The sequence below is a fragment of the Aspergillus neoniger genome, assembly GCF_003184625.1.
Source record: "Aspergillus neoniger CBS 115656 unplaced genomic scaffold BO87scaffold_6, whole genome shotgun sequence".
NCBI classification, from domain to species: domain Eukaryota; kingdom Fungi; phylum Ascomycota; class Eurotiomycetes; order Eurotiales; family Aspergillaceae; genus Aspergillus; species Aspergillus neoniger.
In genome coordinates, this window is record NW_020291134.1 from 421947 (window position 1) to 448366 (window position 26420).

Consider the following 26420-nt stretch of genomic DNA (forward strand, 5'->3'; position numbering starts at 1 on the left):
AATAAGAGGGGCTTCATGCCGACATTTTTTTCTGGGCCCAGAAAAACCCCGCGCTGAATGGAGAGAATCTGTAGTAAATAGAATATCAACTCCATAACTCCACCGATAAGAGGGTGATAATTGAAGTGAACATTCAAGCTCCACATCATCCCCTCGGTCTCATAGAAACCACAAAAGAGTCCAAAAGTCCACACCGTATCTTTCAAGCTCATCCACCATGGGCAAGAAGAACAAGAAGTCCGCCGAGCACAAGGAGCGTGTAGCAGCAAAACAGAACAAGAAGGCTGCTCAGAAGGAGAAGAAGGGCAAAGGCAAGAACAAGGATGCCGACAGTGATGTCGAAGATGCCGACTTGGACGCCATCCTTGCGCAATATGCTGAGGAACAAGCGAAGTTCATGAAGGTCACTGAGGTTGTGGGAGGACCGCCGACACCTCGGTCATCTGCAACTGTTCTGGCTTCTCCTTCCAATCGCAATGAACTGCTGGTCTTTGGTGGAGAGTACTTTGATGGAAATCTTGCCACTTTCTTCAATAACCTCTTCGTCTACAATATCGACCGCGCGGAGTGGAGGGAAGTCACCAGTCCTAATAGTCCACTCCCTCGCAGTGGACATGCTTGGTGTCGTGGTGGCAACACGGGAGGTGTCTACCTGTTCGGTGGTAAGTATATGGCTCAGACCAAGCCTGTAATATTTTCCAGTGTACTGATATTCGGAACAGGAGAGTTCTCTTCCCCCAAGCAGGGTACCTTCTATCACTACAACGACTTCTGGCACCTTGATCCCTCGACAAGGGAATGGACCCGTCTGGATTCCAAGGGCAAGGGTCCCCCGGCCAGAAGTGGTCACAGAATGACTTACTACAAGGTCTGTACTTTATCCTGTCCAGGAAATCTAAATTGAAACTAACCAAAAAGCAGAACTACATTATCCTCTTTGGTGGATTCCAGGACACCTCGCAACAAACCAAGTATCTCCAAGACATGTGGATCTACGACTGCTCCAAGTACACATGGTTCAACCCCACGCTCCCAACCGCATCCCAGAAGCCCGATCCCCGGTCTTCTTTCTCCTTCCTGCCGCACGAAAGCGGTGCCGTTCTCTACGGTGGATACTCCCGTGTGAAAGCGGCCACAGGAATCAACGGCAAGCCCGTCAAGGGTGGTCCTCAGCGCATGACCATGAAGCCCATGGTGCACCAGGACACCTGGTTCCTCCGGGTTACTCCCCCGGGCCCTGAAGCTCCTGCCAACGCTGCGCCCACCGTCCGCTGGGAGCGCCGGAAGAAGCCCGCCAACTCTCCCAACCCTCCCCGTGCCGGTGCTACGATGGCATATCACAAGGGACGTGGTATCATGTTCGGTGGTGTCCACGATGTCGAATTGAGTGAGGAAGGCATTGACAGTGAATTCTTCGACACCATGTTCGCCTGGAACACCGACCGGAACCGTTTCTTCCCCTTGACGCTCCGCCGGCCCAGAGCGCCAGGCAAGAAGCAGCTCGCTAACCAGATGAAGTCTAAGGACCGCAGTAAGGCTGATGAGGAGGAGCTTCTGCAGAATTTGAAGGCGCTTGAGGCTAAGAAGGGTATTCGCCGCGAGGAGGACGATGACCTGCAGCCGGAGACACCCAAGGAAGAAGAGCCTGAGGAGCCAGCGAAGCCTGCGATCGTGCGCTTCGAGATGCCTCACCAGCGATTCAACGCGCAATTGGCCGTTCAAGATGATACCTTGTACATCTTTGGCGGTACTTTCGAGAAGGGAGATCGGGAATTCACTTTCAACGACATGTACTCGATTGATCTCGTCAAGCTCGATGGCGTCAAGGAGATCTTCTACAACGAGCCCGCCAACTGGCACCTTCTCAACGAAGCAGACAGCGACGAAGAGATGGATGACGATGAAGAGGAGGATCTCGAAGACGAGGAGGAAGAGGAGGACGCGATGTCGCTGGACACTGGTTCTCCTGCCCCCACGGAAGTAACCGTGCCTTCTGTCACCCAGGAGATGGAGAACCTGGAAGTGGAGGAGCAAGAGGGTGAGCCATCTGTGCAGGACAGCAGACCTCTGCCTCGTCCGTTTGAAAGTTTGCGTGACTACTTTAGCCGCACAGGCGAGGACTGGCAGCGTATCCTGTTGGAGACATTGAAAGAGAAGGGCATCGCCACGGAGAAGAACATCAAGGAGCTGCGGAAGGATGCATTTAACATGGCGGAAGAGAAGTGGTGGGATAGCAGAGAAGAAGTCATGGCTCTGGAGGATGAGCAGGAAGAAGCTGGTATTGGAGAGGTTGTTAGCATTGCTGATCGGGGTGACAATGTTGGCGGTGCTGGAAGACGCAGGTGATAAACATATACCTTGGATAGTTAGATTAAAACGTTTTTGGCTTTTTCGTATCGCTTTTACGAATTCTCACGAACTAGTACCCTTCATCTGTGTTGACTTTTACTGGACATGTGCTTGGGTCTAGTCCTTTCAGTGTCAGCAATGCGAAGTTATCTAACACAGTTTGAGTAGTATTATCTTTATGGACAGAAATATACATTAGAGGAACGGCAACAACTTATTTCCTGAACCTGGGCCTAACCCAAGCACCCAGTCCACAAATAACACCAGACTATCGACACCACAATGACAGTGTGCAAATTAAGCACCTAGATCATTCATTCAATCCAACTTAGACAAAACAATTCACCGCATCTGCATATCAACAAGAACAATTTACATGTCCAACCCGATGGCTCTCCATTCCACTAAACCTAATCGGGTAACCAACTGGTAATGACGGCATTGCTCCCGGACTTTACTCGTAAACGCCGGGGATGGAGGGACTTACACGCAAATTATCTCCGGAAGTCGTAGAATCTGATGGCTGAGAAATCGCGGGTATATAAAGGGTGGTTATTATACAATAATGAGGGGTTTGGTTGTTACAATAGCACCAAAGAGAGTAGTTTGGCTGCGCGGTTTCCCTTTACTGGATACTATAATTGTACTATACAGTGACCCGTTAGCCTGCTTTGTCTTCAACCGTCATTGGATACTATTTCTCATCTTGTTAATACATCTGGCCGAACTTGATTTTTCATTACTAGTTACTAGCGATGCCGTTCCTCGCTGGAAAGGAAATAACCCAGAACGGGTTGGGGCTTATGCGTGAGTCCTCCCTCGTTCCCTTCTCTTTGCTTTTTGTGTTTAGTTTGGTCTAGGGGCTTGTCTGGCACTTGAGCTCTCATTGGAAAAGCTCCTATATTAATAAAAGCATACCGCAGGTTTCACCCTGTCGGACGACGTGACACCAGATGAACAAGCATTCAAGGTCCTCAAGGCAGCGCTGGCAGCTGGCGTCAATGTATGGAACGGAGCAGACTTCTACGGGACACCCGAAAACAACTCATTGTACCTCATGAATCGCTACTTCACAGCTTATCCTGAGGACGCAGACAAGGTAGTCCTTTCGATCAAGTCCGGCGTTGCGAGCATGAAGACCTTCGCTATGGACTGCTCTCCCGCCGGACTTCGCGGCTTCGTGGACAACGCCCTGAAGATTCTGAACGGCAAGAAGAAAATCGACATTTTCGGCTGTGCGAGAGTTGATCCCAATGTTCCAGTTGAAGAGAGCATCAAGGCACTAGCTGAGTTGAAGGAGGAGGGTAAGATTGGAGGTATTCAACTGTCGGAGGTAAAAGCCGAGACTATTCGCCGTGCGGCGAGCGTTGCGAAGATTGATATGCTGGAGGCGGAGGTGAGCATATGGGCTATGGATGTTTTCCGTAATGGTGTCGCAGAAACGTGCGCGGAGCTTGGTATCCCCATCATAGCGCACACACCGCTGGGAGCGGGGATGTTGACTGGCGCGATTAAAAGCCCTGATGACTTGCCGGCGCACGATCATCATCGGTTCTTTCCTCGATTCCAGGCCGATAATCTTGCGAAGAACCGTCTGCTTGTTGATGAATTGGAGAAGATTGCGGTTGTGAAGGGGTGCACCCCGGCTCAGTTGGCTTTGTCGTGGGTTAAAGCGCAGAGCAGAAAGCCTGGAATGCCGCTTTTTGTCCCGGTTGCGGGTGCGAGATCTGTATCCAGGGTTATTGAGAACGTGAAGGATGTCGACTTGACTGATGATGACCTTGCACAGATTGCAGTCCTTCAGGAGAAGTATCCAGTCGCAGGGGAGAGGTTTCCGCCTGCGGCAATGAAGCTGAACGAGTACTAGGCCGGGCAAATGCACGTGGAACGACCCCGGAATCAGATAGAAAAATCCTCTCTTCCTATTGAAAGCCACATCTTCCAAGTGTTTCGCGGCATTTGATAACCATCATGTAGCAAATAATCCAGTGTCTTATGCTGTGAAGGAGCTTGCTTCTCTTTCACGAATTGTAATCGCTCATGAATATACAGCCTCGATTGAGCTGGCTTTGCAAAAACTTCTTTGGCCACATATAGATGAAACAAGAGTGTTGCCGATTGGATATTGGAGACCTCATAAGGAAGCCTGCTGTTAGCCCCTGTACCAGGTATGGAGAGGCACATGTCTGTAGCAAGGGAATGCATTCGGCAGATAGACTCATGAAGTTCGGCCATGGCCCAGGAATCATTGGCGGAATTTCCTAACACCCGAGCATATTGCTCGCGTATGAGTTTCAGTAGCTGAATACGGAGAACCCGGATGTTGTTCCAGCACCTCTGTGTATTAAAGTCAGGATATATGTCCGGCTTGGTTGACGAAATGCTTGGGGGTTCAGGGCTCTGCCTTCTCGAGAAGAAAGAAGGCAGATATTTAGACAATCGATCAAGATCTTCGTCAAGTGCCTTGGCTTGATAAATGACGCCTTCCGCAGAAATGGAAGATTTCGCGGTATGATCCAACTGTGCATAACGCATCATGATTTCCAAGAATCTCCACCTTGGTGACGATGTGTCTGCACCGGCTTCAAGAGCTTGCTGTCGCAATGCTAAGAATTGAAGTGGAATATCAGCTTCATTGGCAAGGCAATCAAGAACAACAAGCTCGGTTAGATGCAAAAACATCTTAGCGCCCCCATCGTCTGTAAATTGGCCATTCCCCCTCAAGGCCATCAGCTCAATGGCACCTTTTAGATGTCCGTTGCGAATGCATAACCCTCGTTTTTCTACGTCGGCGAGGCGTTCAAATATACTCATGAGCAACACCGAGAATAGAGTCCTATCCAACAAAGCTTCTTTTCGTGACTGGATCGCTTTTCGAGTCAAAGACAGAGCTGATCCATAGCTGTTTCGAGCATGATAGAGAGCTGGGGGATATCCCTGCAGCGACGAGAACGTGGCCATGAAAAGCGCATTGATCATGGTTTCGAGAAGAGGATAGTCGTCTGACTTGGATGGGTAAAAGACCTGCATATATGAGTATATGCCCGTTGCAGGTGTGCCTTGCACATATTGCGAGATATATAGGTGTTTTGCGCGTTGTAATACTGTCGGGAGAAGGTTCGTTGATAGAGGCCCTGAAGAAACTGGATGATCTAAAGAGCGCTTCCTCAGTACTCTCCCAGCCGTAGCAGAGGTCTCATCAAGTATCAACAAATCTGTTGACTTCTGGTAACCAGAGCATGTTAGGCCAGCGCGGGAACACTGGGAGCAGCCATCTTCTTTTTTATCGCACTAGTGAGAGGTGTGAGCCTGGCTCAGTCATGAAGTCGAAGAGTAGGAATCATCATACTTTGATATCTCGTTTGCGGCACTCCCGGCACGATTTGGAAGGCCTCCCGCGATATACCATTATGACTGATGCAAAGAAAACCTTATCATTACGGCACCAGGCTGCCGGGTTACCAGCAGGCTTATGAAGGAGAGAAGAGCCGGAGCATTTGTCTCGCAGATGATCATGTCAGATTAGTCATCGCATCGCCATCCATGGAATCTAACAATGGGCAAAAAGACATTGGAGAGCAAAGACGAATAGTACGTACGAACTACTATGTGGCGAAATTCTAATTGGTCTTCCATCGGGTAATGGTAAACAAAGTACTCATTGCACAACTGGGGTGTTTAGTAATATCTGGTAAATGTCACTAAGTCTGCAAAAGCGATGAAGTGAAACAACCTCAACCTCCAATTACAAGCATAGCTAGTATATATTAAGATTAAATTGTACCATGAAAGCAGACATCAAGCATAAGCCCAACCGTGTCATATCTCTATACTCTTCCAGCCACGTTGTCCAAGACATCTGTCACAAGTGCAAAGTCCCTTTCTTCTTCCACCCTCCAGTTTGAGATTGCGATGCGACAAGCCGGTCTTCCTTGCCAGGAGGTTCCAGACACAAAAAGCTTAGAAGTCGCATTTATCTTCTTGGTTAAGTTGTCGTTCAACTCGTCGTCCTTTGCACTGAACAGCACTATGATGTAGGTCTGGTCTTGCAACTCATCCTTGCTTGCCAACTCTGGCAAAGCATTGTACTTAGGATGATCGAATATCCAGCCTGCGATCATTCGACTAAGCCGGACTTGCTTCTGTAGCATCTCCTGATACCCAACCTGGCCATATGCCAATAGTGAGGCATACACCGGCAGCGCTCTAAACCGTCTCGAATTTTCCATACCGATGTTTAGTGGAGAAGGTATTGAGAGCGCTCCAGACTGCCCCCCAGACAAGTAGGCCGCATTTGCGTTTAGAAAAACCTTCTCAGCCTCACCAGGATGGCGACAAAGGACAAAGCCACAGTCATATGGCACGTTGAGGAATTTGTGAGCGTCACCTGCGATGGAGTCTGCTAGCTCCATACCTTCGCAACCCTTTGATATAGAAGAGAATTCGGCAGCGTTCAATATCCGGCCAAAGATTCCAAAGGCACCATCGACATGAAGCCAGGCTCCGTACTTGTCACAGAGGCTACGCAGGCTTTTCATTTCAGCCAAGCTTGACGTCGCAAAGTGTCCAGTATTGACCTCTCCACAGGAGACAGCGACGATACTCGCCTTATTGGTTTTCAGCTCTGCTTCAAGTCGTTCAAAATCGATCTGAAGGTAATGATTTTTCCGACAAATGCTCTTAACGTTGGCACGACCTATGCCAAGGATTCCAGCGGCCTTTGCCAACGAAGAGTGAGGCATAGTTGAGAGAATCTGGACACCAGAGATTCCAGTAGCTTGAATGACTTCGAACAAGCCATATTCACCAACGCTTTCAATATCGACTCCACTCTTCTTGGCAGCAGCGCGGAGGATAAACTCCCTCCCGCAAGCCAATCCATGAACATTGCTGGCCGTGGCCCCAGTGGTAAACGTTCCGTTATTCCAGTTGTGCCGATCCAATTTTAGAAGATCGGCAAGCAGACCGAGAGCAGTGGTTTCGACGTCTGTCGATATAGAATGCTCTGCAAGGTGCACTTGAACATTCTGATCATAAGCTGTGACCAGATTGTCTGCAAATAGGGCTGCCGGGGTAACACCTCCGGTGACAAATCCGTAATAATTAGGACTTATGCTGCTGCGGTTGAAGGCTGGAACCAAGTCATTAAGGATATGTTGGGTGGCACTTTCGAATCCCGTTCCTTCAACAGGGAGAGACTTTGGTAGAGATGATCTGGCTCGCGACAAGTCACTAGCACTAGGCAATACGTTCCCTGGTGTATATGTTTGGTTAAGCTCCCATAGCTTCTGATGTAATTGGCCCTGCTCTTGGGAGGTTCCTTCAATATCTCTTAGGTCCATTGCGAGCGTTGTGTCCTGAAATCAGTCAACGACTGAATTGGGTATACAACAAAGGATGAAAGTGACGGACTTGGCTGATACAGTGATTTATTGTGGATATATCCAGCTCCAGTCTTATACTGGTAAGAAAATCGTCTTGTAGTATATCCTGTAAGTGGACGTGAATAGTAGCCGGGTTGATGAGCGTGACTCAGAATACAGTACCGGCTGGACTTGCTGTATGGAGCAGAGTCGTCAAATATGCTGCAAGGATCTCCAAGACTGGGTCTGACAGTGCTAGTCACTAAAACAGCGTTATGGGGCATTTAGAGCAGCAAGTAGGCAGCACTATTGCAATGCCTCGGCGTCAGCGCTAGTAGTGTCTGACTTCAGTTGTGCAGGAAGCAAATGATAGGTGCGGTTATCTCCGAAGCGCGAAACTGCATAAGAAATGGTGGAGAACGAACAATTCCTAGTACTAAAAGGAGTGATTTTGACGGGAAGCTTAATCACGGCTCAGCATACCGTATTGTGAAGAGAAGATACCGTTACAGTTTACAGCTTCTCCCAAAGCGGAGGCTAGTAAATGGCAGACCTCCGCCGGCGGCAGTTGGACCCATCTGCCCATCTGCCCGTCACACCACCTCAATTCGCTTCGTAGGCAATTCAAGACATCCGCAATCCCATAGTCCCCATAGCTAAGAGTGCCACGACAATGGCTGCCAAGTTGATCGATCGGCGCTTCCATAATATTCCCGGTACGTATGGCTTTCCGAGTTAGGGAAAAATGTCAACGCTAATGACAGGTGGGGTTATCCAGGCAGGCTCCGGGTGGCTGAATTGTTCTTCGATGTGCCTCTCAATTACAACAAGCCCAATGATGGCACTCTGAGACTGTTTGCCCGCAGTGTACGTCGTCTGGTAACGCCTGCTGAGCCAAGTGAGACCCCCAAGGACGACAAGCAGTTGCCGTTCCTGGTGTACTTGCAGGGTGGCCCTGGAATGGGATGCCGCCCCCCGCAAGAGTATGGCTGGATTGGAACAGTCCTCGAAAAGGGTTATCAGGTACATAATCCCACCAAGCAGTATTATCTAAATGCCCCTTACTCACCAAATAGGTCTTGTTCCTCGATCAACGTGGCACCGGTCTCAGTTCCACCGTCACAGCGGGCACCCTTGCTCGGCAAGGCAATGCCATCAAACAAGCAGAGTACATGAAGAACTTCCGCGCAGACAACATTGTGCGTGACTGCGAGGCTGTTCGTCGTTGTCTGATGACCGATTACCCCGAGGACAAGCGGAAATGGAGCATCATTGGCCAAAGCTTTGGTGGTTTCTGCGCCGTGACCTATCTTTCCATGTTGTATGTCTAGCCCCGTCTCATGATGGTCTCAGCCGAATACTAACTAGCTATTCTACTACAAGCCCAGAAGGTCTCGCTGAGGCTTTTATCTGTGGTGGACTTCCTCCTCTCGTTGATAACCCCGACCCTGTGTATGCACGTACATACGGTAAGCAATCTACTTTGGTCCATTTAGTGCATGATGAACTAAAACCGTACAGAAAAGGTCATCGAAAGGAACAAGGCATACTACGCCAAGTTCCCCGAAGACGTCGAAAGAGTCAAGCAAATTATCCAATACCTGAAAGACAACGAGGTCGCTCTGCCTACAGGAACACTGACCCCGGAGCGATTCCAGCAAATGGGCATCCTCTTTGGCATGCACGGTAAGAATCTCTAAAGCGATTATTCTCTGGCCCTTCTTACTAACATCCCACAGGTGGTCTTGACAGCATCCATGGTAAAGGGTCCCAGAATTACTTAATACCTTTAACCCTCACTAACACGGCAAAGATCTCGTGCTACGTGCCTGGAACGACCTAGACGTCTTCGGCTTCCTCACCCATCCCACGCTCACCTCTATTGACAGTTTCGGCGGCATGGACAACAACATCATCTACGCTATTCTGCATGAGGCTATCTACTGCCAGGGGTGAGTCACTACCAACAATTACCCCACCAATATTTGCACGAGCTAAAAACATCGCCATGACAGGAAACCCTCCAACTGGTCCGCAGATAGACTACGCGCCTCCAACCCGGACTTCCAAATCGACGCCAACAAGTCTGCGATCCTCTTCACTGGTGAAATGGCAAGTACCCCCAGATATCTTACTCCGACCATCAACCTAATCAACAACACTAACTCGCACAAACACAGGTCTACAAAGATATGTTCGACTCCTACACTGAACTCAGCCAGGTTCGAGATGCAGCCGACATCCTCGCCTCGACGGATGACTGGCCGGCGCTTTATGATGAAGCCCAGTTAGCACGGAACGAGGTTCCTGTCTACGCGGCCACATACATAGACGATATGTATGTCCACTTTGATCATGCGCAGAATACCGCGGCCAAGATCAAGGGTGCTAAGCAGTTCATCACGAATGTTATGTATCATAATGCCATTCGCAGCAAGTCGGATGAGCTTATTCAGCAGCTGTTCGCTCTGAGGGAGGATACTATTGATTAGAGAGATGGATTTTGGTTACTGGATCATGATATGCATGGTACTGTGTATAGATGCATGAGGTGTATCTTGGTCATATAGGAAAGTCTTATGTAGCCTTAGCTTGAGATGATATCTGATGCACCTTGGCGTGTTTGTACTAGAGGTCTTTGACCAGAACATATTTCAAGGAAAGCTGTATATACCTCTATTGATGCAAGGACAGGAATTACTTAAAATACCTGGTACCCGATTGTTAGTCACTGTCATCAAGTGGGATAAGGAGCCGCTGCCTAACTCACCGCACCGCCAATAATGAAAAGTCTCTCCTCTTCTTGATGCACCCAGTCTATTATCTTGCTTGCGCTCTGCGCCAATGCATTGCGGTTTGCATTTGCATTTGCAACGCAATAGAATTCGAACACCGGTGTCACCCATGCAAATGAGCTCGAGGATTGTGAGACACAGTGGTGGATCTTGACATGGGTGTGCTTAGCATGGATGCTTGCATGTAGGTTATTGTAGGTGGACATCAGCCTAGAGAAAGTGCCATCGTCAGTATCTAGACATAATGACATAGTCGTCGGAAGCGAGAATCAAGGGTTGTGCGTACCTGCGACGTCGGGATACCGAGGCAAATTCGGGGTCATACGCGGACATGGTGAATTGTACGTTGGCCCGTGACTTGTAAAGGAAGTGGTGCAGGACGGTCCCTGGAACTATGTCTGTTGTGCTGGGGCGGCCCTTGTCAACGGCTTCTCTGATGATTTTGAGACTGCCATTCTTCTCTAATTGCTGTGATTTAGGGTACTAGGTTAGCCTGCTGGCATGTTTCATAAGAGGTATGGTCACAAACCTCGACGAATGCATCGCGCATGCCTTGCAACTCGAAGAAGCTTTCCTTATTGGCGCTTATCAGGATGATAGCAACAGACTCCTCTTTCGTGGTTGTATCGTCGGCAGTATTGCCAAAGTCCTCTCGGAGATCGAGGAAGCTGACATACATGTAGAGGTACCCACTGCTGTTGAAGCCTGGTAGGCACACGGGAATCCAGCTCTCGCCACCACCAGCTTTAACAGCTTCGGCTTCGAAGATCATGTTGAAAAGCAGCTGCAGATCGCCGGGATGCAGAGAATGCTTCTTAGGCCGGACAACACTGACAAGCCGACCACCTGCGACGACCAAGCCATAGAGAAGGCCGTTGACCTTGGTCTTTAGGAGAGTGTTATTGATCGCTTGCCTATGAGATTTGCGGATCTTGAGACATTCTAATGCTGAAAGTAGTGTGGATGGGGAGCCTTTCGTAAAGCTGTCGGCTAACGTGGACAGAAGCGTCTCAGAGCCTTGGAGGGGCCGCTTGAGGTCGGTAGAAGGGCGGATGGAGAAGAGGTGGGTTAAGGATGGAAGGGTCAAAGTAGACAAGATTTGCATGTATAGGGCTTCCAACTGAAGTTTGAGCTGCGTTTCACTCTCCAGCATGCGACTGATCGCAGCCAGGTACAAAGGCCCCTTGTTAACCACCACGAACTTGGTATCACCGGCAGAGAAACTGCTTAGGCGGTCTTTGGAATCTTCATAGAACGAGATGATAGTCTGAATGACGCCAACATAGGTCGATATCAGACCACCGTCACCATGTCGCGTCCATATCGGTTTGCCAGCAGCTGAAAGGATAATGTAGTGTTTGCGTTTCGACTTCCAATTTTCCAGAACCAGTTCTGCACGGGTTTCTTGGTTAGCGAATGCAAGGTCCATCATTTGCGAACTATGCATACCTTCGTTCTCCCCTTCTTGGCCAACGTCTCCCACTGGCTCGAACTCCGAGGCAAAGTCGTCTTCTACGTCGTCAGCTTGGAACTCCGGGAATTGCAAGAGTCCCGTGTTAGGCTGGCGGATAAGACCAGGCTCCGTTGCCAGAAAGTCACCGAAGACATTATCGACATCGCCTAGATCTCCTTGAGGTATTGTGCTCCTGATACTAGCAGTATCGCCAGCTTCGCTTCCTCTTGGGCTGGCTAAGTGGCTGAGGCTGGCTTTAGCCTTCAGTGCGCCTTGTAAATTGCGCACAGCCAAAGTATCTTTTCCTGTATCTTGCGAAGCAACATCTGGGAGAGATACCGCCGTTGTAGCCCTGGACTGGAGGGCTGGTTGTGCAGGCTGCCGCGGTACCCGAAGAGATGCCCCTCCTTCGTCCAACAGATTCAATGTGCCTGGGCGCGGGGGAAGAGGCGGTGGCCGTTCATCGAGAACGGTGCTGTGGTCAACGCCAGTAGATTCTGTAGATCCCGTAGTCGCTTGTTCGGACAATGGGGTGTCGTCGTCTCGGGGAGTCGGCGCTTGCGTAATGCCATGATCGGGGGTGTCCTGCGACGGACCGGGGTCCGTCGAATCCATACTCTCAGCTCGCGCGCACCGGGAGTTGCCTCAGCCGCGTTCTAGCTGGGATCATTTAGAAATCGAGTTCGTAGCGAAGACGAATATCTTAGCTCTGGAGAATAAGTCCACAGACGCCATAGAAATGAAGAAGAATATGTCGCATGGTGGGGATTGCAAGGCCGCGATGCGACAGCGGCGGGAGGAGGAGGAAACAAGCATAGTTTAGATTGAGCGACCGAAGGGAAGGAAGAAGATGGAGCCTCCCGGCGGAGCTCCCCAAAGGCGGGCGGGTCAACGCCAGATAGACGGAAACATGGCCGCCTGGCCCTTTCGCAACATCAGCTCCAACCAGCCAGACCAAAACTAGCCCTCCCACCCCAGTTTGACCCGATGCACAAGATATGATGAGGCGCGATCTGCAGTCACATTTGCACGACAGAATCAGCCATCCGACAATCGCACCATGAGCCTTGATCCGAGCTCGTTTCCGAGGTCGAATTCCCCCGCAAGCTCCGAAAGCTCTCTCACGCGCTCCCGACTACGGGGGAAAGAAGGTTGGCCACTCTTGGTCGTACAGATTTTATTATACTGCATACTGATATATGTGATATTGTTAGAGCCGCTGAAGAAGGATAAGAACTATCGCCGGTATGCGTCTACCGTTGAACGTGCACTGTCACTATTCGATACTGCTTTGCAGGAATGGGCGGATTACATCTCCTTCCTGAGCCGGTTGCTCAAGGTACGATGCATAATATACCAGGGGCGGTAATGCACGTTACTGATGGCTATCTTCATAGGCACTTCAATCCCATCCTGCGGACATGCCCATTGTGCCTCACAAACTACTGGTTGCGAAACGACTTTCCCAATGCCTTAACCCTTCTTTGCCGTCCGGTGTCCACCAGAAAGCTCTTGAAGTCTATACGTACATTTTCAATCTGATCAAGGTTCGCATTCATCACTCAGATTTCTACATAATTTGATTACTTGCTTCTTGCTAACGTATGTCTTTGGTGCCTTAGCCGGAAGGATTGTCGCACGACCTGCCCTTATATCTCCCTGGTATCGCGCCCACTTTGACGTTCGCCTCGCTCACTGTCCGGCCCCTCTTTCTGTCTCTTGTGGAAACATATATTTGCAATCTCGAACCATGGGCAATCCGACCGGCCCTCAAGGCCATCCTTTTGGCCCTCCTGCCAGGGTTAGAAGAAGAAACAAGCGATGACTTTGACCCTACCATGCGACTCGTCAACAAGTTCCGCGACATTGCGAGTAAGATGGATACATATAAACAGGAAGCAGAGTCTAGTCCAAGCGGTCACTACTTTTGGCAGTGCTTGTTCCTGGCGTCCATAACTAGCCCTAGCCGACGTTCGGGTGTTCTTGCCTACTTGAACCGTTACCTACCTAAGCTGGGCATCACAGATCGCAGGCCGAGCAAAAGTGAAGTGAGCGAAGCTAAGGATCTACCTCATGAGATCTCTGTGGCAGCGGATTCAGTAATCCTGCCGGAACCCGGTTTGTTGATACGGTGTTTCGCAACTGGACTAGCAGACGAACAAGTCCTTGTCCAGCGGAATTTCCTTGATCTGCTAGTGACACATATACCCCTGAGCTCACCTATTTTGCAAGCTAGAATCACCAAGTATGATCTTCAGAAACTGATTCTCGCAGCTGTGGGGGTTGTGTCTCGACGAGACATGAGTCTGAACAGAAGGTTATGGGCCTGGCTCCTTGGTCCTGAGCCTGCAAACGATCGGCCATCCTTCGAGGCGCGCAATTCTATATCGGATAACGCTTCTCAACCGGTCCCTGATGCCCAAGGAATTTCACATTCCGAATACTTTAGTCGATTCGGATTGACACCGCTGGTGAACGGTCTTCTTGGCATGATCGAGAAAGATACCGAAGTACCCGCAGAGAAAACGAGGCCTTTTCGCGTATCGCTGTCGCTGATGGACCGATGGGAGGTTGGCGGCTACATTGTGCCGGAAGTATTCTTGCCGATCATGCGAAGTGTCCAGGCTTTTGAATCGAAAGCGTCAAAAACTCAATTCGAGGAAGTTTTTCGCAGTGCCAGTTCTTTCTTTGATGGCGTGGAAAGCGGCGTCATTTTCTCCGAACTTTTGTATCTGATTGACTGGAAGTCCAAGGACTTGACCTCAGGGCACGACAAGGTACTGAAGAATCTGGAGCTTGCGCATTTCATCCTCGAAAACTTCAATGTGCGCGAAGAGGACATGGTACTTGCACATGTGCCTTTGCTGACTCTCGCCACAATCATCAAATCGAGCGAACTCTCTCCGGAAAAGAGTCCTAACTTGGACCAAGAGCGGCTGCGTGCCGTAGCAACTGGGCTGTCCCGTGTTATGACTTCTTTATCGGGCCTACTCACCGAGAGAGCGTTCGCGAAGAAGTCTGATACCCATAAGGCGGATGGCTCCAAGTCCGATGTACCTGGCTCACAAATTTTGAGTAGGATACATGCCTTTTATGAACAGAGCAAACAGAGTCTTGATCCTCAGCCGCTTCCATTCGCCCCCAAGCACCTTGGGGAACTCATCATCAGGAATGCCTACGAACAAGCTATTGAGGCTCTCGATGGCCGTGGCGATGCGACACAGATGCATGAACGTATAAGCCTTCTTATTGTCATGTTGAAGAAGCTTCCAAAAACAAAGATTCTGCGCGATAGACGCCTTTACTTGGCACTATGTGATCGTGTTCGCGCTGATCAAGTGGAGACATCCACCGCCTCCTTCGCAGCCATCTCCTCGATTGCATCCGCCATTACGAGCATGTATATTATCCATAGCCCCGGGTACTACATCAGTTACGAGGATGTATCTGACTTGATTCCCACCCTTGTCAACCGGCTATGGCTGTATCTTTCGCCGCTGAACCCTAAGTTTCATGTCGAGGCAGTTCGCTCATTGTGGCATTTGCATTCTGTTTCATGGACCGATCATCTGGTCGAGGCTGCGATCAGTTCTCTGATGGTGGACAAGTCGAACGGGCATCGTCAATCATCGTCGGCAGAACAAGCAGGGAGGTACTTTGTTCTCTGGTCTCACAGTCACCACGGTACATACGAGCTCCCTCCGAAGCAGTTGCATAATGTGTCACAGCTGGGAATCTCTTACCAGTCATCGATGCTCGAGCACCCTCTCTTTATCGTCTTGGACTTGCTCAATCAGGGCGTAAATGAAGCCTCTCAGGTCGTACACCGCTGGCTTGAAGACCTGTCTTCCATACATAAGTACGTTTGCACCCCACTCCCAGTCTCTCCCATATTACTTTACTGTTTAATATTGGATTGAAAAGTCTGCTTTGAACAAGTGCTTATGTCCTATAGAGTTTTCCGCATGGTAGTTTCGAGGCTTGATCGTCTATTCCAGCAGTCAGAGAACGCAGAGCCAGACACTGCGAATCCCACTGTATCTCCAGACGACTACAGAGAGTGCAGCTATCTACTACAGACAATATCCAATCTCATATCAACGCTTTCACATAATGGGTGGATCAGCTTGCTCACCCAGACGTTGGTACAAACAGAGAAGCACAAGGACACTCCAACATCTGAAGGTCGGTTCTAACAAGCATTCCTGTGACCAAATTTCTGATGATAGTTGCAGATAACTCTGGAGCCCAGAGCCTACATGCGGTCATTTTCCAGGCCTCTCTCAGAGTGGTTAGCGGACATACGACGGCTGCTCATCAGGGCGTGGATGAGATCAAACTGCAACAAACTGCGCTGCTTGTGATGCGTCAACTTCTTCTTGGCCCCGGGGCCGAGGAGGTGGCCGAATCTGGAATTGACTCCTTCCTTGTCGATAGGCTGTCCAGCGTGCTCGATAACGGTGGTAGTGTCGGTATTCAAGCAGCACTTATCGACACTCTTCTCGCAGCGCTGAAGGTTCGATTTGCTCAAGCGTACCTGCCACCACCCCCACCACGCCCAAAGCATCAAAGGACTACCTCTCGAGAGCGTCTAACAAGTCCTTCTATCTTATCCTTCACAAGCGACAAACCTGATAAGTCTCTTGCATTGCCACCTCTACCCCAGCCCCCTCAGCAACTATTGGAGTGCCTTCTAAAAGGCATAAGCTCTCCAAACTCCAGGGAGATAGTGGAGAGGTGGACAATACTGCTTTGCGAAGTACTTCCGCTTTATGCAGGATCCATCTTCCAGATAATCCTGATGTTAGTGGAATGCTTTTGTAAGGAAATCCAATTGGCATATGCAAGTCTTCAGCTATCTTTCAAGCGCACCGAGGGTTGGCCCGAAGATCGCTCTGAACACGCTACGATCGCTCTACTCACCGGTCTCGAGACTTGCATCGCAACTGCCCACGAGCGTCTGCTGTCGGAAGAAGCAAATGTACCGGCTGCCAAGAGCCCGGACCAGAATCATGGGTTCTTTGGAAACATGGTCTCAGGAGTCTTCGCGTCTGAACAGAGTCATGCTCGGTCCAGCGCGGCCAATAACCGCCTCACCGTTTTGCTTTGCTTCCAGGACGCTGTGCGACTTTGTTTTTCGATATGGTCGTGGGGTGCGGTAGAACGAAGCACACTCCCTCAAGACCCGGAGTCGTTGGCATCTTTCCAATATACATCCTTGCGCATGAGGAATAGATCGCGTCGGATATTGGAACACTTGTTCACGGCCGAAGCACTTGAATGTCTTGAAACTGCGGTAGAGGTATGGACGAAGTCAGACAGCGACACTTCGTCCTTGATCATCAGTTTACTTCACACGCTGGATGGATCTCGTCCAAAAATCACAATACCAGCTGTATTCAACTCTATCTACACGCGAACTAACCCCGCCGCATTGGAACCCAACCGCAAGTCCACCTTGACCGCAAGCCTTACGGAGTCTGAGCTGGCAGGTTTCCTAGTGACCTACGCCAGGTCACTTGAGGACGATGTTTTGGATGAGATTTGGGCAGATTGCACCACCTTCTTACGAGATGTTTTGAGCAATCCTTTTCCGCATAGGCAGATCCTTCCGCGATTAGTGGAATTCGCAGCGATCCTTGGGGCGAAGTTGGAGAATACGAGCTTCGGAGAAGATCGACGGATGAGGAAGGAGTTAGGAGTATGTTTCATCTAATTTTGATTTTAACGTGGCTATGCTGACAACTTTAGGATGTACTCCTCCGTCTCCTGACGGCAATATTCACTAGCAAGCCCATGGGTCTCTCCCAAGAGTCAGCACTTCTCGGCCGGGCGTCTATTGACTATGACAGTGGATCGCTGCCACATGTTGGGCCTGATGACCTGCTCAGCATTCTTGCTGCCTCTATGCCAGCGCTTACAACAACCTTGGGCGATTCGGATCGTATTACTACCGCGGTGTCTGGGATATCTACTCATATAATCGGGCCACTCTTTCGCGCACGCCTCTTTCCGAATAACGTTAGTCGGAATTTTATGGCGCTCCTCCAGCACATAGCAAAAATCCCCGCTGCTTCCAAGATTTGGAAGAAGGATATCTCTGATGCCTTCAACGACCCGAAATTCTTCGGAATGCAGCTTGATTTGGTGAAAGACGGCTGGGTAAACCTTTTGCGGCAATGGGTGCTCGCCGACAAAGATCGAATGTCTGAGTTGATGTCCCGACTCACTCCGCCAAGTACTGCAGGCATCATGTTTGGCGTTGGGGCTTCTGCTGCCCGTCTAGAAGCGGATCGAAAGGCGCAATTGAATCTCCGCAGGATAAGCCTCCTTATCCTGTCAGCCAACACTGACTACTTTGTTGCAGAGCTACCTGCACTCCTTCAGAAGTTGGAAGATCTCTTGGGCGCGACTAGTTCCTCGTCCCCATCTTCTACGACCAGGTCCGAGGTTTTCATGGTTTTGCGCGCCCTTGCCCTTAAGTGCACAGCCACTACTCTGGCCCCCTTTTGGCCGTTGATGAATTCTGAGCTCCAGGAGGCCATCTCAGCGGTCTCGGTAGGCCAGCAGCAGGAGGTGTACAACCCATATGCGCTGCTACAGGCGTGTAAGCTGTTGGATACTCTGCTCATCCTCGCGCCTGATGACTTTCAACTTCTCGAATGGCTTTACGTGACCGACACCATAGATGCGGTCTACCCTCCGGAGCGCTTTGAACCCATGGCACTCGCGGACGAAATCTCGCAGAGCTTGGGAGCGCGCGGATCGGCCTCGTCGGATGGACTCGGGGAGACGGCCGATCTCAGCCAGGGGGTGAAACAGCCAAGCCTGACTGCTGACTGGATTCGCGAAACGGCAAAGGATGAGATTGTTGAGCGAGTCCTTCGGCCGTTCTTTGATCAGCTCAGCATTCATGCATTCGAGAGCACGTATAGCATGGGCCATCCGCGGTTGGACGTCTGCCGAGACGACCTGTTAGCGGATTTGTTCAACGAAAGTACGATGGCCAACTAACAGCGTCATTCATTTATTTCCAGTTCCTGTTACCGAGCGAGCCTCTCTTGTATTATACCCAATGCCTGTATGCCAGACTCCGCGCTGTCCGTAACAACCGAGGTCTACGATCTCTGTCTTACTATAGTAGATAGAACTGTCTTTTCCAGTATTTGCCATTGGACGCATAATGGTCTGTATCAAGCAGGTCGTATCCATGGAACAATCCAGTAGCATCTCCGCACGTAGCCCAGCCACCAATAATACTTGTGATCAATCGTAGGCGGCAAATACAATAACCAGCAGCATAGTTGGGGTAAAGGAGGTCGGAGAACGCGCCGTGGATAATTGGGCCGGCAGCAGCCGCAGTCTCCGCCCAAAACAGCACCGCCAACGTCACTCATCCCAAGCTCTCCCCGGCGCCCCCAACTTCATCTCCTTCCAACGTGAGAAAAAACCTGATCATTTTGCCTAGCGATGCTCTGTGCTGATTGCAACTGCAGATCATCAAACAATTTATGACCATGAACGCGTGCAAGAGAATGTTGCCCGGCCTGCGCTCCGTCGCAACCAAGTCGGCATTTGTCCCGGCGCGGAGCTTTTCGGTCTCTCCCTTCATGAAGGAAGCGGCGCACACTCTGCCTACGAAGAAGCCCGTGGGCGCGTTTCGCGGAGGGTACGATCAATTTTAGACTGTGCTTCGTCCAAAGTCTCACTAGCTTACTGATCATAAACTAGTCTGTTCGGATTCCTTACTGGCGCGATGGCTGCCAGCGCTGGAGTCTACTTCTATGTCCTGGGCGAGTACAGGATCGCGAACGAGATGCTGACAGAAGATATCATCGTACGTATACTATTATCTCCCCAGATAGTCCTATAAGAGCTACTAATAAGGTAATCAGGCTCTTCAAGGAGCTACACAAAAGCTGCAGACGTACATTGGTGAACTAGAAAGGAAGGTGGACCAGTTGCAGAAGAAGAAATAAGCTTGAACATTCTCATTAATGCTGAACTTATTACCCCGTTCATTCAATTCTTCCATTTGTTTGCTCTGCGACATTCATATTCCCTTTTGCTGTTCTACCGCGCAATTTCATCCTCGGTTCCCAGCATCAATCATGTTGTTTTAGTTCCAATTGCAGGGTCTGGCACAGATGAGCGCCAGGAGTAAAACAGCGACAGAGGATCGCGTAATGAACCAACAGCCCTGTATACGAACAGTATTTATCTATATGTACACTAATACCAGCCATGTATGTCTTCTCTAATCATCTAGTAGTATATCAACCAGTTGGCGGCGAGTCGCTGGCGTCATCGAGCCAAAGCTCCCTGCAAACAAGACAAACCCGGGCACGGGACCATCTCCGGTCTCTCGAACCATCCATCCATTTTCGCGGAGATTCAAATCCATCCCATCCAAGTCCATCATCGCCTTTAAACACCCTGAACCGAACCATGCCCTCCATCCTCTCCTAATCATGTATCACGTCGAACTCCTCCCCAACAGCACAACCACCCACGCCACTCCCGGGTGGACCTACGTCCCCGATCGCGGATTCGACCCAGCCAAAGCCGCCATCACGCCCGCCATCGGCCGCAAACGCGGAATCCGCGATCCAGGCCGAGCGGACCTCTCCTCACGACAGAACAATGCTATCGTTCGACATCTCGCGGAGCTGGATCGCGAGAATCATCGCGACGTGCAGATCTCAATTCCAGTAAAACAGAAGGATGCGTCTGGTCGAGGTATGCCATACACACACATACACACACATCCTACGTTCACGGAACACACACATGCTAACCTACAACCCCAGGCACAAGAGGCAAAGTCACCTCCAACGTCCGCCGGATCCTCCAATCCCAAAAGACCTTCCGCAACTACCTCGACGACGAAGAAGCCGCTCTAGCGCAGCAAGCATCCACCCAGCAAACCCAACAACAAGCCTCCTCCACCTCCACCTCCTCGCACCGCCCCTCCATCAACAAAATCACCAAACCGGGCTCTACCTCTCGGCGCAGCTCAACACCCCTAACAGCAGCACCAACACCAAAGCCCGATACCTCCTCGCGCAGTAATCGCAAAGCACAACGCCCATGCTCCACCGCCCCGACCTCCTCCCGCGCCTCAACCGTAACCACCGCCGCCGAAACAGAAACAGAAACACCAGCCCCCGACAAAGACCAATCCCAAGACAAAGACAACACCGAATCGAAGGAGAAGGAAGCGGAGGAGGAGCAAAACCCCCATGAACTGATAAAATCCGAACACGACAACGACCCCCTTTTGAAATCATATATTCCCTCCGCGCCGTCGGAACGTATCATGCAGGCTTTGCTCGCTGAACCGCCGTTGACGTATCATGCATCGCGCGCTGGCCCGCCGATCGCGAGGAAATCGCCGCGATATTTCTGCTGTATGTGTGGGTATTGGGGGAAGATTCGGTGCAAGAATTGTCATTTGAGGACTTGTGGGTTGGGGTGTTATAAGGTGCATGAGGATTCGAGGTGCGGGGCGTTTTTCTAGTCGGGATGAGTTGGTTTGGGGGGGGAATAAGATGACTAGGGAGTAAGAGGGTGGTAGTGTCCAGAGAGTACTGCACTATCAGCCTTTGAGTCTACACTCAGGACACCACTACTGAATCTTTGGCGGAAGCTCTCGAGCCGCTCCCCAGGGCATGGTGCATATCCCTACTAGTGGAGGCCCGCGCTGATGCGGGCTATATGAACATTTTGATACCCTATTAGATGCAACTAATTATGCTATTCCAAATCTAGCAATGCGTCTAAGCAACTGCTGTATAATATTCACAGATAGAATCAATATTTCAAGTCAATACCAGCCCGTGCTTCCTCTTCACGGATCTCAAACATAACCTGCACTCCCACAAACAAAGCACAGCACGCTGAGATGAGGTAGATGATGCCGGCCCAGGACCCCAATATACCAGCCAAAAGGCCCTCCAATCCATCCAACCCTAACGCGAATCCGACCAGGTTTGCGATCATCATCATGAGAACGTTGCCGACTGCTCCAACTCCACAAAGGACGCGGTACGCTGTCGGGCGGGAACGCCATTTGCTGGCTGGGAACAGTAGTCTGCCGATGACTTCGGGCAGAACGAAGAGGGTTATAAGCCAGCCCCACATGAGGAGACGAGGGTTGATGTCATGCCAGAGAGCAACAAAGGTGAAGACAATAAGCGTGTTGAAGATCTGGCGGGCCTTGGCGTAGATTCCGGAAGATTTGCCACGGTCGGCACTTCCTCTGCTGCCTCCACCTAGGGGCACGTAGAGATAGCGCACGATCCAACGATTGAAGGAGCGGTGCCATGCGCGCCAGAAGGAGGAGGGAGAGTAGTTGTTCGACACGCAGCGTATCATGTTTTCGGTCGGGTCAATTCCGTCGACCAATGCCCAGAAACGGAAGAACCGCCATGGAATTAGAAGTTTGAGCCAGATGATGTGCAGATTGAAATATGCCAACATGCTGAGTTCGCCAGCTGTGTACAGGGACCAGTCGGGAGACGCCTTCGAGATAGCCACGGCGTAGATGAAATGAAGTATGAGCTCCATGGCGAGTAGTGTCAGGAAGAAACGGACACCGTAGAGTACTGTTCGGGTCCGCGTAAGAGATGGAGGTGCGTATCTTTGCTGGGAGATGTAGTCGTTGAAGGTCAAAATAGGGCCTGTCAAGTACAGCGGAGCGTAGAGAACATAGGCAAGGTAATAGCGCCCATTGAACGCAGCTGGCTCCGCGGGGATACTGACACGGTCACGCTCTGACAGTGCTGCAGGATCGACTTGTTTCTTCTTATCTCTGTCAGCTTGGGTCCCGTACCGCAGGGGAAATGGACTTACTTCAATGGGACTGGCAGCGGGGTAGTCGAGGCTCCAATAGTAATCCATGTTGAAACTAATCAATCGAAGGATCGTAATGTTGAAGAGAATCTCCCATCGGGGCATGATACCACCAAATCCGTCAAGGTAGCGACCCCAAAGTACCAAGGGTGCCTCCTTGTCTGCACCACTCGGGGCCACGAACAAAGAAGCCACCCATTCCAAATGGTAGCCGGAACAGAGTTCGTTCGCAAGCAGCGTTCCGATATTAAACAACCAAGTTGCCGCAGGGATGTACTTCCTGGGGAGACTCTTGGAGATATTGTAGTTCACATATAGAATTGCGAGGACCTTCAGCGCAGAAACACCGTGAAGGGCTGTGATGAAGACAAGCGCGAAATAGAAGTCGAAGCTGATCCGCTGAGTGAGACGAGCATCCGCAGCAAGGACTGTCGGAGAAGCCTTAGAGGGCCCGGTATCTCCGGCGACTGGGCGTACATAGCTGTTGTATAGACGGCGAAGCAACGGGTGACCGACTAATAGCAGCAACAGGTAGGGTATGTTATCGCGGAACGAGGAATACTGGTCATCGGAGTTGTCCTACCAAAACCAAGAAGTCAGCGTCTGACATTGAATAACTACACGAGTTACTTACAACTTGACGTCCGGGTATCCAGCCAGGCGACAGCAGATGAGCGTAAGTCGGATATGAAGGGTGGCTCTCTACATAATCAAGTCAGCATAGCTGCTCCTCTTGCAGCAGAAAAGTGGTTCGGGCTTACTCTGCGATACCCCAATGGCCGTGATAAACATCAACGGAACAGCGATCAAGAAGATCACATAGTAGATGTAGAACTCAAAAGTTCGCCATTTCGGAGGGGGAGCATTGCGCGCAATCGCAATGGCACGGGCATCTCTGGCGGAGGGAGCTCGCGTGTGACCCGCGGCAGCTTTGGGCGGAGTAGTAGAAGAGGTAGTCAGGCGAGTATCTAGAGTATCGAGGGAGTATAATCTCCGAAGCCACGAGAGTAGTGAAAGAGGCATCTTAGCACTAGCATTGCGTAGTGCAACCCCTCAGAGACAAAGGAAGAGGGGAGACACCGTAAGGACTGAGTGCGGAGAGCAACAGGAACGGATGTTGGGGAGATCATCGCGGATTCCATTTTTGGCTCAGGGGCGGATCTCCGCTGGGGTCACGGGCTGCTGGTTATGCCGCTGTCAGCACTGCATACCAGAACAGGAAGCACTGATACCACTTGAAATAACATTCATTACATAAAGTAACATCTTCATCAGAATGCATCTAATAGCCATAGATTGGGTCTAATTACAACTTATTACTAGTAGTTATCGTGCACTTGAACTGGCTCGATAAGTGACTAATCCAGATAAACAGACATTGATTGGCCGCGAGCAATATCTGACCTAATCGAGACTAGCGTACGCAGTAGCACCCCTCATGATATCAGATGACTAAGCCATGGCCTGCCTCACCAGCTTCAAGAGAACAATAACCAGTCCATAGACATCAAAAGTCGGTGATATCTTCTTTATGCTTTGGAAAAGGTCATATACATCTATCAAGATGGCATCGCAACGTGTAAGGCTTTCCCCTCAGACCCTTACCCAATACACAGTACACACTTCCCTGGGGTCGCTACGTCATCTATAACAGATGGACTAACACAACTACTCCAGATCGCATTCAAAGTATCTGGCACGGTCCAAGGCAAGTTCACGTCAATGCTCCTAGGCAACATCTGTGAAACTATTCTTTCTGTAGCAGACGAGTCTAACACTTAATCTGGCAGGAGTGGGATTCCGGTAACTACCCTGCCTTCTGCACGCTATAGATGCACTTCTCGCTAAGCACGCCGCGATCTATAGGGACTTTACTCAGAAGAGAGCCACTGCATATGATGTAAAAGGCTGGGTGAAGAACACACATTGTGGAAGGGTGTGTGCTGTCCCTTTCTTCTTCTCATCTAACACTGTGCCCATTTCTGTCCATGAATCTCCTTTCATGTTGATATCAGGTAAGTTACTTATACTAATACCATGCAGGTAGAAGGCGAAGCCCAAGGAACCGAAGAGTCTCTACAGAAGTTCCTGAAAGACATCAACAATGGACCCCGCCATGCACATGTCGTCAAGCTAGAGAAGAAGGAAATCGCACCGAAGGATGGCGAAGTAGAATTTGGATTCATGAAGACCTCACAGTCGGGGTATGAGGCCATGCAGTGATATGATATCTTTCCAAATACACCTGTTTCTCTTTATAGTGTACCGCTTTGAAACAAATTCTTGTTTGTCCTTCTGACACGAACTACTTATAGTAGACGATGATGTATTATTGATCCTAGCCCTTCCGACAACCCTCGTATTGAAAAGTCATCTGAAAGCCAAGCCAACATCTTTCATATTCGATGACAACATCAAACGGAAAATGCAGGAGCAACAAGACATAGTCTATTTCTAATATGTTCACCGGCCCCTGTCTGACATCGGGGGCCAGGAATGAATGGAGCGAGCAGACCCCGGCGCAATCCCGAACTATCTTCGGCATGCCTTGACTCAAACGGCGTTCCGGGTTCTCCCGGTAAGGCGACCTGCCATAGAACACGGGGGGTCACAACTTGGGTACGTTTGGATGTAAATTACTATTCATTGTAAAGATCATCTTCAACTTATGTCCTGAATACCAAGCTCTATCACAATGTGTATACAGTTATCCAAAGCAGTACAGCAAAAAGGGTTTTCAAGCATAATTTCTCAGAACAGTCAATCTAGTATTCCCATTCAGATACCACCAATCAACCACAACCACAACCACAACCCATACGATACACCACCCCCGAGTCGCCGATTAAAAACAACCCACCCCGAGCAAGAAATTAACTCAGAAACAAACACGGAGTTCGCGTTCAACAGACGCCGAGCATACAAAACTACGTAAAACAAGGGGACCTCGGGTCACGGGGACCAGCCCAGATTACAAGGAGTCGCCCGTAATCAGATAACAGCAGCGAACTTACGCCGAATTCCCTTCGCATTCATCTTCAGGTAGAGAGATAATGGGAAGGATTTCAAATTTGCTTCCACTTCGAGAGTAGACAGAGCACACCAACTACCCATATACTCATAATTAAGATACAACTTTCAGGTGTGGTCATCGAGCATCCTTAAGAAAAGGCAATCCATACATCCCGTACCTTCTATGTAAGTTCTAGGCTGTGCTGGATGACCCACCGGAATATGCAGGCGCTTGGAAGCTTAACTTGGTTACGAATGTCAGTTCAATGCGAGGGAGTCGGTCTAATTAGTGATTGTAATCACTAGTAATGGGTTGCTACTATTGAGAAATGGAAATTCAACCGTTTTCGATAGAGGATCTGCGGTGAACATACTTGGATTGGGGGAGTTTGATGCCGAGTCTGTAGTATTTGGGCAGTATTGTTAACGCTAGTTTATGTCTTGTGTATCCCTGTGGTGGTGATCAAGGCAGGCAAGCAGAGCACTGCAAAATGGGAAAGGAAGTTTCGAAGTAGGCCTTACCTTTGGTAACTAGTATCTTCGAAGTCCTGCATTCCAATTTTTGCAGCATATCTGACACTTTGTATTTTACGA

General features: G+C 50.0%; 11 protein-coding genes across 11 annotated transcripts; 7 read left to right on the forward strand and 4 right to left on the reverse strand.

Annotated features, from left to right (window-relative positions):
• The first annotated feature begins 27 nt into the window (after positions 1–27).
• BO87DRAFT_206133 (putative Kelch repeats protein) lies at positions 28–2383 on the forward strand. The gene is made up of 3 exons (XM_025618593.1): positions 28–662; positions 723–868; positions 922–2383. The coding sequence occupies exons 1-3, from the start codon at positions 218–220 to the stop codon at positions 2344–2346; spliced, it is 2016 nt and encodes a 671-aa protein (XP_025482858.1). The 5' UTR covers positions 28–217; the 3' UTR covers positions 2347–2383.
• A 721-nt stretch (positions 2384–3104) lies between these two features.
• Positions 3105–4216, forward strand: BO87DRAFT_301301 (aldo/keto reductase family protein; the record flags this gene model as incomplete). Its single annotated transcript, XM_025619159.1, has 2 exons — positions 3105–3156; positions 3273–4216. The coding sequence occupies 2 exons, from the start codon at positions 3105–3107 to the stop codon at positions 4214–4216; spliced, it is 996 nt and encodes a 331-aa protein (XP_025482859.1).
• A 32-nt stretch (positions 4217–4248) lies between these two features.
• Positions 4249–5758, reverse strand: BO87DRAFT_423004 (Zn(II)2Cys6 transcription factor domain-containing protein; the record flags this gene model as incomplete). The annotated part of the gene is made up of 2 exons (XM_025627144.1): positions 4249–5640; positions 5699–5758. 2 exons carry the CDS (start codon positions 5756–5758, stop codon positions 4249–4251), a joined length of 1452 nt encoding a protein of 483 aa, XP_025482860.1.
• A 238-nt stretch (positions 5759–5996) lies between these two features.
• BO87DRAFT_373771 (pyridoxal phosphate-dependent decarboxylase family protein) lies at positions 5997–7953 on the reverse strand. The gene has a single exon (XM_025622629.1). The coding sequence runs from the start codon at positions 7689–7691 to the stop codon at positions 6177–6179; it is 1515 nt and encodes a 504-aa protein (XP_025482861.1). The 5' UTR covers positions 7692–7953; the 3' UTR covers positions 5997–6176.
• Positions 7954–8248: 295 nt separating this feature from the next.
• On the forward strand, positions 8249–10368 carry BO87DRAFT_373773 (proline iminopeptidase). The gene is made up of 9 exons (XM_025622630.1): positions 8249–8428; positions 8491–8735; positions 8789–9033; positions 9096–9181; positions 9234–9398; positions 9452–9472; positions 9526–9664; positions 9728–9824; positions 9893–10368. Exons 1-9 carry the CDS (start codon positions 8386–8388, stop codon positions 10202–10204), a joined length of 1353 nt encoding a protein of 450 aa, XP_025482862.1. The 5' UTR covers positions 8249–8385; the 3' UTR covers positions 10205–10368.
• On the reverse strand, positions 10249–12741 carry BO87DRAFT_404447 (guanine nucleotide exchange factor MON1). The gene is made up of 5 exons (XM_025625857.1): positions 11957–12741; positions 11037–11899; positions 10794–10975; positions 10483–10717; positions 10249–10422 (listed from the first exon to the last, which is right to left on the reverse strand). Exons 1-5 carry the CDS (start codon positions 12573–12575, stop codon positions 10414–10416), a joined length of 1908 nt encoding a protein of 635 aa, XP_025482863.1. The 5' UTR covers positions 12576–12741; the 3' UTR covers positions 10249–10413.
• A 169-nt stretch (positions 12742–12910) lies between these two features.
• BO87DRAFT_328290 (cellular morphogenesis regulator DopA) lies at positions 12911–19111 on the forward strand. Its single transcript, XM_025620212.1, has 7 exons — positions 12911–13111; positions 13175–13299; positions 13358–13507; positions 13583–15819; positions 15916–16145; positions 16196–17661; positions 17712–19111. The coding sequence occupies exons 1-7, from the start codon at positions 13021–13023 to the stop codon at positions 18972–18974; spliced, it is 5562 nt and encodes a 1853-aa protein (XP_025482864.1). The 5' UTR covers positions 12911–13020; the 3' UTR covers positions 18975–19111.
• A 250-nt stretch (positions 19112–19361) lies between these two features.
• BO87DRAFT_373777 (uncharacterized protein) lies at positions 19362–20202 on the forward strand. The gene is made up of 4 exons (XM_025622631.1): positions 19362–19399; positions 19457–19629; positions 19692–19797; positions 19856–20202. Exons 2-4 carry the CDS (start codon positions 19478–19480, stop codon positions 19937–19939), a joined length of 342 nt encoding a protein of 113 aa, XP_025482865.1. The 5' UTR covers positions 19362–19399; positions 19457–19477; the 3' UTR covers positions 19940–20202.
• Positions 20203–20431: 229 nt separating this feature from the next.
• Positions 20432–21480, forward strand: BO87DRAFT_301587 (putative HIT finger domain protein; the record flags this gene model as incomplete). Its single annotated transcript, XM_025619165.1, has 2 exons — positions 20432–20699; positions 20771–21480. The coding sequence occupies 2 exons, from the start codon at positions 20432–20434 to the stop codon at positions 21478–21480; spliced, it is 978 nt and encodes a 325-aa protein (XP_025482866.1).
• Positions 21481–21695: 215 nt separating this feature from the next.
• BO87DRAFT_352601 (putative glycerol:H+ symporter (Gup1)) lies at positions 21696–23920 on the reverse strand. The gene is made up of 4 exons (XM_025621194.1): positions 23576–23920; positions 23449–23516; positions 22815–23393; positions 21696–22766 (listed from the first exon to the last, which is right to left on the reverse strand). Exons 1-4 carry the CDS (start codon positions 23835–23837, stop codon positions 21774–21776), a joined length of 1902 nt encoding a protein of 633 aa, XP_025482867.1. The 5' UTR covers positions 23838–23920; the 3' UTR covers positions 21696–21773.
• Positions 23921–24378: 458 nt separating this feature from the next.
• On the forward strand, positions 24379–25219 carry BO87DRAFT_413487 (acylphosphatase; the record flags this gene model as incomplete). Its single annotated transcript, XM_025626574.1, has 4 exons — positions 24379–24393; positions 24431–24503; positions 24647–24750; positions 24858–25219. The coding sequence occupies 4 exons, from the start codon at positions 24379–24381 to the stop codon at positions 25035–25037; spliced, it is 372 nt and encodes a 123-aa protein (XP_025482868.1). The 3' UTR covers positions 25038–25219.
• Positions 25220–26420: the final 1201 nt, after the last annotated feature.

What these genes read in the sequence shown, in the direction of transcription:
- BO87DRAFT_206133 (XM_025618593.1), top strand. Translation starts at nt 218, where the DNA reads ATGGGCAAGAAGAACAAGAAGTCCGCCGAGCACAAGGAGCGTGTAGCA. An exon ending in AGGTGTCTACCTGTTCGGTG is followed by an intron (nt 663 to 722) that starts GTAAGTATATGG and finishes TATTCGGAACAG; the next exon opens with GAGAGTTCTCTTCCCCCAAG. An exon ending in ACAGAATGACTTACTACAAG is followed by an intron (nt 869 to 921) that starts GTCTGTACTTTA and finishes ACCAAAAAGCAG; the next exon opens with AACTACATTATCCTCTTTGG.
- BO87DRAFT_373771 (XM_025622629.1), bottom strand. Translation starts at nt 7,691, where the DNA reads ATGGACCTAAGAGATATTGAAGGAACCTCCCAAGAGCAGGGCCAATTA.
- BO87DRAFT_373773 (XM_025622630.1), top strand. Translation starts at nt 8,386, where the DNA reads ATGGCTGCCAAGTTGATCGATCGGCGCTTCCATAATATTCCCG. An exon ending in TGTGTATGCACGTACATACG is followed by an intron (nt 9,182 to 9,233) that starts GTAAGCAATCTA and finishes AAAACCGTACAG; the next exon opens with AAAAGGTCATCGAAAGGAAC. An exon ending in TGGTCTTGACAGCATCCATG is followed by an intron (nt 9,473 to 9,525) that starts GTAAAGGGTCCC and finishes AACACGGCAAAG; the next exon opens with ATCTCGTGCTACGTGCCTGG.
- BO87DRAFT_404447 (XM_025625857.1), bottom strand. Translation starts at nt 12,575, where the DNA reads ATGGATTCGACGGACCCCGGTCCGTCGCAGGACACCCCCGATCATGGC. An exon ending in TGCGCGATGCATTCGTCGAG is followed by an intron (nt 10,976 to 11,036) that starts GTTTGTGACCAT and finishes CCTAAATCACAG; the next exon opens with CAATTAGAGAAGAATGGCAG. An exon ending in TCGGTATCCCGACGTCGCAG is followed by an intron (nt 10,718 to 10,793) that starts GTACGCACAACC and finishes CACTTTCTCTAG; the next exon opens with GCTGATGTCCACCTACAATA.
- BO87DRAFT_328290 (XM_025620212.1), top strand. Translation starts at nt 13,021, where the DNA reads ATGAGCCTTGATCCGAGCTCGTTTCCGAGGTCGAATTCCCCCGCAAGC. An exon ending in CCGACTACGGGGGAAAGAAG is followed by an intron (nt 13,112 to 13,174) that starts GTTGGCCACTCT and finishes TGATATTGTTAG; the next exon opens with AGCCGCTGAAGAAGGATAAG. An exon ending in GGACACTCCAACATCTGAAG is followed by an intron (nt 16,146 to 16,195) that starts GTCGGTTCTAAC and finishes TGATAGTTGCAG; the next exon opens with ATAACTCTGGAGCCCAGAGC.
- BO87DRAFT_373777 (XM_025622631.1), top strand. Translation starts at nt 19,478, where the DNA reads ATGAACGCGTGCAAGAGAATGTTGCCCGGCCTGCGCTCCGTCGCAACC. An exon ending in GTGGGCGCGTTTCGCGGAGG is followed by an intron (nt 19,630 to 19,691) that starts GTACGATCAATT and finishes ATCATAAACTAG; the next exon opens with TCTGTTCGGATTCCTTACTG. An exon ending in TGCTGACAGAAGATATCATC is followed by an intron (nt 19,798 to 19,855) that starts GTACGTATACTA and finishes TAAGGTAATCAG; the next exon opens with GCTCTTCAAGGAGCTACACA.
- BO87DRAFT_352601 (XM_025621194.1), bottom strand. Translation starts at nt 23,837, where the DNA reads ATGCCTCTTTCACTACTCTCGTGGCTTCGGAGATTATACTCCCTCGAT. An exon ending in GGATACCCGGACGTCAAGTT is followed by an intron (nt 23,394 to 23,448) that starts GTAAGTAACTCG and finishes TGGTTTTGGTAG; the next exon opens with GACAACTCCGATGACCAGTA. An exon ending in CCGCTGCCAGTCCCATTGAA is followed by an intron (nt 22,767 to 22,814) that starts GTAAGTCCATTT and finishes GACAGAGATAAG; the next exon opens with AAGAAACAAGTCGATCCTGC.